Genomic DNA, 8,931 nt, shown 5'->3' with positions numbered 1-8,931 from the left:
CAATCAATTATTCCTTCTGTCTCTCCCATGCCCCTCTTTCTCCAAATGATAGATAGATCGATGATAGATAGATGAACAGAGTACCCCTGGGTTCAATCCACAGTGCCAGAAAAAAAAAATCACAACATCTTTGCTGTAATAATCAATGGTTAAAGCATTTATTTTCATTCCTCTTGCTCTGTAGAGGCACTGTTAGCTATTTCTTTTTACTCTCTTCCTTTTCCAATCATTTTCATTTCTTTCAATAATCTCTTTTCTTTCCTTCTATTCACAACTCATAGCAGTTTCCTAAGGTACTAGTGCTTTCTATATATAGGTTTTTGTTACCATTTTTGATGGCAGGATTAAGATAAATCTTAAATTCTTAACCTCAAAAATGTCAGTGATACAACACAACTAACATTGTCTGTATCTCAAAAACTAAAAGAAAGAATATCAAATGCTTTCACCACGAAGAATGACAGATGATTGAGGAGACCTGTTTAACATGACGTAAATGTTACATGATGTGTACATGTGTATACATATATCACATGATACCAACTACTATGTTTAATTTTTGGTTTTATGTATCAATTAAAAAGCAAAGTAAAAAATGGGAATGTCACAAATCAGTACATCGTATACCTGAAGATCCTATCAGTCCTCTGCACATTACCTACATTTCAAATTTCACCTGAAGTTGTAGAAACAAACACAGCTATTAGCAAATTTTGTAGAGAATGAAAACTCTATTCCCGAAGTATTTACAAAGTTCATTCTTCAAAGAATTCTCCCATTTCCTATCAAATAGCCACTTGGGTTTCTTATCATTATTCTAATCATACTCTATATTGCTTAAAGTTTATCTAAATTTGACCAGATATTGGCTAAAAATGAAATATCCCCCATTCAAAAGTTTCCTCCCCATTCAAAATCACTGGCAGTGCAGTTGGAGTATGTGGTTTCCAGGTGGATATAGTTTTTTTACATGTGAGATCTCAGGGTCTGAACAAATGTGCATCCTTTATAAAAGGTCTAGGCAACAGCTGTACAATGAAAATTTCTGAGATGAAAATGTTTTTTTCTATACTGTTCCATACAAAGCCGCAAGTCACAAGTGACTATTGAGAATGTAAAATGTAGTTAGTACAACTGAAGGAATAAATTTTCAATTCTTCTATTTTTAAAAGAAGAAACATAACTGATAACATTAACATATTACTATTACTGTACCATAATATAATGTAGCACCAAAACTGGCTTATCCTTGTAACAAACATTTATAGAATACACCAGTACTATATATAGGTTGCCATGCTAAATGAGCAGCTCAGAGACAATTGGATACAATAAGTAAATAAAAATTACAATAATATAGTTTTATTTGCTATTAGAGACTTTTTCTTTTGTGGTACTGGGGATCTAACTCTGGACCTTACGTTTGCAAGGCAGGTGCCGGAACCACTGAGCTAAATCCCCGGCTCTAGAGACTTCTTAAAATTGTTGGGACACAGGACACAGCAAATAGAATATTGTTCATGGGTTTCATTAAAAGTTTTATTTAAGGGCCAGGGATTTAGCTCAGTGGTTTTGCCACCTGCTGCACAAGCACAAGGACCCAAGTTTGATCCCCGGTAACAAAACAAACAAAAAAGTCTTATTTAAACTGGGATAACATGTTGCAAAGTAAAATGGAAAGAATGGGGACTATTGTAGTGGACAGGCATTGAAGAAAATGGATGGAGTCCTGTAAGGGTTAAGGTGTCTTTTAACTACAAACTATTCCATATGCATCATGCAGCAGCAGCAGATGTTAACAGGAAATAGGCTCCAAGCTGACCGTGAACATTTCAAATGGTAAGCAAAAATTCAGAGCCAAGTGATCACATAATACAGTATACTTCCATTATTATTTTTGTTTGTTTGCCTGCTTGCTTTTTTCTGTACTGGGGATTGAACCCAAGGCCTTCACATTGAACAACCCTCACCTCCTTCCACCAATACACACACCTTTGTTGAGACAGGGTCTTGCTAAGTCCCTAACTTGCTCAGGCTGGTCTCAAACTTGCTACTTCTTGTCCCAGTCTTCCAGAAGCTGGGATTACAGGTGTGCACCACAATATTCTTTGAATGTTTATACTTTATGTACTTATTTTTTAAATCCACTTTATTGGATGTGTTTTGTTGTGCTATGTTCTCCTTATCCACCAGTGTACTCCATGATTAATCATTCAGTACTTGTTTATGAATAAATATTTCTGCTTGTTCTGCAGCCTGATACTGCTTGACCCAGACTACCTGCTTCCAAGTTACCTCTTTGACTTCCAGGATTCCACCTGTTGATCCAACGTCAGACTGCCAGAAAGCATCAGTTTGCTATTATGCTCAGTGAAAGTTTTTATGACAGAGCTCTAGACAAGTTAAAATAAAGCTGAAAAATAGAATAAGTACATTCGTGGCCCTGGATGTGAGTTATTCAAAATGATAGATGGGAAAGGAACTGAAATGACTCCTTACCAATTGAGCATCCGATGAAAAGGAATAACGTATTTTTTGAAGAGTGGGATATAAAAGTAAAACAGCAAGAGAAAGGTACTCCAGAGTAAATATCAACTCTACTTATCCTAACGTCGAGAAAATGTGGTACTGTAGTAGCCAAGAACTGATTACTTTATGTTTAGATTTCATTATTTGATGAAGCTAATCTTCCCCATAAGAGAATTAACAAAGGCTCTAGTATACATGAAAGCACTCCAACAGCATTCATGACATCCAAATTTATTCCTTTTGCGTGAGCCACAGTAAACTGTGGTTACCTTCAGGCGTGGGCCCCGCGTGTCTCCCAGAAATGTATTTCGCGGCCGGCCCAGTAGAAATCAAAACGATTCCCTAAACAAAGTGGACTGGACAAAGTTAACAGGCAGAGAAAGAAGAGGGGATGCAGATCATAGGCGTGAGCACATCTACACCCCGCCCACTCCCCCTAAAAAAAACAAAGAACCGAAGAAAACAGTGGCTAATTATCACTCTGCAAAAGCAGTAGGAATAATGCAAACATCTGTAACAACACTCTACACACGCCACGCGGTCTCTCTCCTCATCGGTTGGGCATCATCCCATACCCTTCCTGAGGTCTCCTCAACCCCGCCAGCCAAAGTAGAGTGAGAGCGTCCGCGGAGGGTGGGCGGGGCCGAGATCACGGCTACGCTCTCGCGCTGGGCTTGCGCGTTTGGTATTGCGTCAGAGGTGGAGATTCTTGTCCCTGCGCGCGGCCCGTCCCGTCTCTGTGCCTCCACGACTGTGCTCCTGGGGTTGACGTGTCGGCAGTTCCTCAGAGTCGGCTAGATAGGTCGTGATGGCGGACGCCTGGGAAGAGATTAGGCGGTTGGCAGCTGACTTCCAACGGGCGCAGTTCGCCGAGGCTACGCAGAGGTGCTGGACCCTTCCTCTCCATTGTGGAATCCAAATTAGGCCCAGGGTGGTCTTGTCTGGAACTGAGACTAGATCTCTGGTGTTGGACTCCGGACCTTCTCTGCCTTGGCCAGGTTCTCTTCCCTTCGCCCGAGCCTGGACCACAGTTCCGAGTCCAAGCGTCTGCCCGGAAACCCGCTAGCTAAGACGCCCCAGAGCCAGGGCCCCGCTCCAGCCCGGTGTTGGCGCCCCACCCCAGCGATGGCCCAGGCTGGTGACTTCGGGCTGTTGAGTGTCCCTGTGAGCCTGCGCACCCACCCTCCGCCAAGACCTCGTGGCATTATTGCTTGCTGCGCTTCTGGTCTAAATGAGTATGAAAGGAGAGACGAATTCCAAATACAGTACTTTGCAAAGAGCACGTTCATTCTGTAAATTTTTTTCTACGTTTTTGTGTATAACAGATGTAGGCCAGACCCATGACGCCATCTGTCTTTTTAGGGACTCCAGGCCACTGACATTTTCTACAAACATATGAACCCTTGAGGGATGTATCTGAAACACCCTAACATTGCTCTTCTTCGTTATTGTGCATAGCGAACAGAATCCTTTTTATCCAATAACCCTATGTGGAATTTTACTCCTGGACCCGAAGACAGTAACCTCTTGATTCTGTGCTTTGTAGCACCGAGAGGTAAAAACAAACTGGGGCACAGTGTGTGACTGTCCAGTAGCAGTTATGTTTTTAGTAGGCCAGATCTCCTATCTGCAGACTAAATGAATGACTGAGACCAGTATGCACTTTTATAAGAGAAGTTTAAACTAAAAAGTGAAGTGAAACTAGGGCAAGTGTTCTTCTACCTAAATTACATCTCCTCAATTTTATATTCATATTTGAAGATTCAAAGCAAGCCTAGAAGAAAGCAAATTTGCCATTTCTAGAATGATGTATATCGGTTAAGTAAATTATTTAAGTGTGTGTAAACCTGCTTACTCTCGAGATTTTTTTAACTTACTGAATCAGTATTGTATAATAAAAGGTATAGATTTTGTAATATAAATGCAATGACTCTTTACTCAAACTTTTTGAAGGCCTGTGTTCATACGTTCTATCTTTTATTGAGTATCAATTTATCAAAATTTTCCGAAAACTTTTCTTTTTTTCCCTCAGGTTGTCAGAGCGGAACTGTATTGAAATTGTGAATAAATTGATTGCTCAGAAACAGCTAGAAGTAGTTCACACGCTTGATGGAAAGGAATATATTACTCCAGCCCAGATTAGTAAGGAAATGAGAGATGAGCTACATGTCCGAGGTGGTAAGTAATTTCTCAGTAGTTCCCTATTCCTGGATTTGGGGGAGGCTAAAAAAAAAAAACCTACTTTAAAATCACTAAGTAAATGAGTTCTTTAGAGGTTATAGAATACCTTTCTCAATTTTTTCCTTCCTAAAATTCCTGGGGGAAGAATAATCCAGGGCTTCTCAAATGCTAAGCAAACTCTCATTGGACTATAACCCACTTCTCAATTGTAAACTTGGTAATTAGCCTTAATATTTTCAGTAGGTTCATGCTCAAATATTATCACGTAATAAAATAGTGTTTTTTATTAGTTTGTATTATACATACTGTATGTGAGTTAACTTGTTTCTTTTTACAGTTCATTAGTTTATTACATGACCCAAGAGAGGGTGCTTAGCTGCCAATTATCAGGTGGTAATTGTGGAAGAGAAAAGGGATTTTTAAAAGATTATAGATTAAGGATTATAGGTTGTTTTCCTTTGCCTTTTTAAAATTTGAATAAACTACTGAGCAAATTGAATACAGTCTGATTAAAGTAGAACCAACTCTTTACTACATGTTTTAGAGTGTAATCTTGGTGTTTTTTTTTTTATCTTCCTGCAAACTTCTAATAATGTATGAGGTATAGTTTGTAATACTTAACAGATTTTCTTTTGCTATCAGAAACCTACCTTTTAGTTTCAAATAATTTGAAAAGAAATTCATCTTAATTTAGTTATCAAAATCTCTTTGGTCACAATAGATAAATTCAGAGTTGTGATGTCAACTTTATGTAATTAAAAAAAAATGGAAAATAAATTATTGCTTATGGCTTTAGCCATAGAATAGCAAATGGTTTACACTGAAGACATTGATGATCATGGCTCTTTGTACTTTGTAGAAGGATTTGGACTGTTCAGAACATATCTATTAGAATTTAACACTGCTTGGCTAGTTTGTACAGACACATAATTTCAAATAAATGAATGTCTTTTCTTTAAAGGTCGAGTTAACATTGTTGATCTACAACAGGTAAATTTTATAAAGTTTTTGCTTTGATTTCTCAAATTGTAATGTTATGAATTTGTTCAGTACTTTTAAAGGTATTCACTAATACTTATATTTTGAATATTTGTGAAGATAATATTGATATGTTTAGTATCTACATTTAGTAATATTGAAATATTTAGTAAGTTCTGATACATTGGATTGATTTAATGAGTTCTTCTTTATTGGTTGATTGCTTAGCACTTACCAAATCAACTCAAATACCATTTTATGTAGCTGCAATTTTTGTAATTTTTGGAAGAAAAATTACTAGAGTTTCATATTTATGTATTTAGAAAGTGGAAGTAAGAAAGTAGAAGATATTTTCAAAAAATGCATATGTGATTGCCAAGGTACGTTATATACAGGAAAGTAGAAAATCTGTAAAATGGTGTCTATCATATGTAAATACAGTATACTGCTTAATACACATTTTGGTAGCAATTGAAAGTAATTCTTCAGAATTGAAAATAAAATAAGTAATATATCTCTAATTTTTCATTTGACTAAGGATTTTAAAATATTTCATATCAATTCAAAATTTATCCAAGAGCAAATAACTTCTTTAAAAAATATAATTCTAAATGAATTATTTCAATCTTAAACATTAAAAACTTATTTTAATAGAATTTCTGTTTATTTTCCAGGTAATTAATGTCGACTTGACTCATATTGAAAATAGGATTAGTGACATTGTTAAATCAGAAAAACATGTGCATCTAGTTCTGGGACAACTAATAGATGAGTAAGTACAATATTTAGGAGGACTTTGTTTTCTTTAGTATTTAAATTTAGACCTGTTGAAGCCAGGTAGCCATTTTGTTTAGAGTTGATTTTCATTATAAGGATCATCCCACTTAAAAAGCAAGTGCATAATTATGTGGAATACATCCTCATAAATAATATAAACTTTTATCTTTTTACCTCTTTAAGTAATGCAAACATAATTCGTACAGTTTTTCCTATATGATCTTAACTTTGAAAGAAAATTTTTTTTCCAAAAGTCTTAATGAAAAATGACTGTAATCCCAAAATTTATCATTTGATTAACCTTACATTTAGTTACATTGATGACAAGAAAAAAACAAGTTTTATAATATGAGTAATGAATGGTGTTTACTCATTACTTTGGGGGCATATTCTTCAACAGAAATTAAACATAAAAGATAGAGGAAATGGAGGAAAACCGTTATTTCTAGTTGCTTTTTAATTTTCCTTCTTTTGCTCAAAATTAGGAACTATTTGGATCGGTTAGCAGAAGAGGTAAATGATAAATTGCAAGAAAGTGGTCAGGTAACCATATCAGAATTGTGCAAAACCTATGACCTTCCTGGAAACTTTCTAACACAGGTATTTTTTCTTAATAGTATAATGTGTCTTTTTAACAAATAATTTTAAACAGTGGATTTTAATAAGAGAAAAACACTAGATTTTCTTACCATCAGTTGATTTGTTGCAAATCTATGACTTGATAAATGTTGTAGCTATACATTTGGGGAGTATTTCCTATACGTGGATGACTCTGAAGAGACTGTTCAGAAATACAATGTTCCTGAACCATTAGATACTCTAAAAACAATTAATACACAGAGCTCTAGCACTGTCTTGATGCAACAGCAAGTACACCTAAGTGCATGAATTTATTTAATGCTTTTGATATCACCTATACAGAAACTTTAGCCAGGATATCTACAGTTCTGATTGCCCAGTTATATCTTAAGAAATAACTGCTGAATATTGTGATTTAGAGAGGGTACTACTGGCACATGGTAAGTGAAAGTCAGGGATCCTGCTAACCATGATACAGTGCAAAGACAGCCTCTTCGGCAATGGATTTTGTTTGCAAAAATGTTAATAATACCAATGTCTTTTTTTTTTCTCTCCTCTAAACTGACAGTATAATTGGAAGACCAGCTAAAAAAAATCTCACCTTCTCTTAACTTTGGGTACTTGTGTTAATACACACATTAAGTATCTTGATTTATAGTGTAATAACAACAGAAGCTATATCTTTGAGTTTTTTTTAAGTAGTTTGACATTTTAGAATTGTAAAAGCTCTTTCAAGATAGTAGAATGTGCATAGGCTTTGAGTTAAACAGCTTGATTTAAATCCTGTCTGAGCCACTTATTTGACATTAAGAAAATTATTTCATTTTCTTTGTTCTTCAAGTTGCATATCTATAAACTGGAAACAATTACATCTGTTTTCATAGGCTTCAATGAGATGTGTCTAGTGAAATATCTGGCACAGTGAAGGCACTCAGTAAATCATCGTTTTGTTTTTATTTACTGAAATGAAGGAAAAGCCAAATTTTACCTGCATATCATTTTAAGAAAATCCAACTTAGAAACTTACCAAATCATAATTGCATGAGATTAATTTGTAATGTGAACAAACTTACTCAGCTAAATTAAGAGAATGAGTTTCCCTACTTCATTTGAAATACCATATAAAGAGTACAGATCCATTTTATATAGCATTTCAGGAGCCTAAGTTCTGTTTCACATGAGCCAGTACATGTTAATCACAGAAAGCAAACACTGTGTTTTGAAAGCACTTTAAAAATACCAGACTTGAATCTAATGATTTCTTATAAAACTATTCTCCTGCTTACATAGCTTCTTTATATTTTTTAATTCTTATATTTCTGTATCCTAAAAACTCATTATGATTATTTATTTATTTATTTATTTATTTTTCTCTATCACAAAAGTACCAGCAGAGCTATCTTCAATAGATTTAACTTATTTTGGGATATGAAATACGTCCAGATCTTTTCATATGTACCTGACCCCAGGCATAGTATAACAGTGGAGAAATAATCTCTTGAGTCTGAAAACAGAGTAAATAAGTCCCCGATTTACAAATGAATTTCATTCCTGGTTGGATTCATTTATAAGTCTGACAAAGTGAGTCTTATACACTTCAGACACCAACATACAATGTATATTGCTTTGTACTTCCTAGAAGTACCGTTTATATCACCACTGCTTTTCTTCTTGCTTCTGGACACCCTGGGCTCTGATTGAGCACTGTACTACTGTACACTATCATACTGTACAGTAAGCACACAGCTGCACAATTGTGACAGTGTCCAGCCAACACGTGAGGTACTTCTGTGATCTACTTGCATCTGTGAATGTTCATAATGCAAGGTCCATTCATATCTGTGAAAGTTCTCAAACGTTCATAAGTCACAGCTCAAATGTTCATAA

The 8,931-nt window shown here is 35.6% G+C and overlaps 1 protein-coding gene across 1 annotated transcript in view; it reads left to right on the top strand.

Annotated features, from left to right (window-relative positions):
* Nucleotides 1–3,216: 3,216 nt before the first annotated feature.
* Ufl1 (UFM1 specific ligase 1) overlaps nt 3,217–8,931 on the top strand; it is a 28,028-nt gene continuing 22,313 nt past the window's right edge. The window contains exons 1-5 of the mRNA XM_004862504.4: nt 3,217–3,414; nt 4,562–4,707; nt 5,672–5,700; nt 6,363–6,460; nt 6,951–7,065. Coding sequence (XP_004862561.1) covers nt 3,338–3,414; nt 4,562–4,707; nt 5,672–5,700; nt 6,363–6,460; nt 6,951–7,065 — 465 coding nt within the window. The 5' untranslated portion in view covers nt 3,217–3,337. The remainder of the gene's footprint in view (nt 3,415–4,561; nt 4,708–5,671; nt 5,701–6,362; nt 6,461–6,950; nt 7,066–8,931) is intronic.

Source organism: Heterocephalus glaber, unplaced genomic scaffold, assembly GCF_053883595.1.
Source record: "Heterocephalus glaber isolate CG9 unplaced genomic scaffold, H.glaber_assembly_v1.0 deba00001523, whole genome shotgun sequence".
Classification (NCBI taxonomy): Eukaryota; Metazoa; Chordata; class Mammalia; order Rodentia; family Bathyergidae; genus Heterocephalus; species Heterocephalus glaber.
Note: the sequence above shows the minus strand (reverse complement) of the source record. Positions and strands in the feature narration are given on the sequence as shown.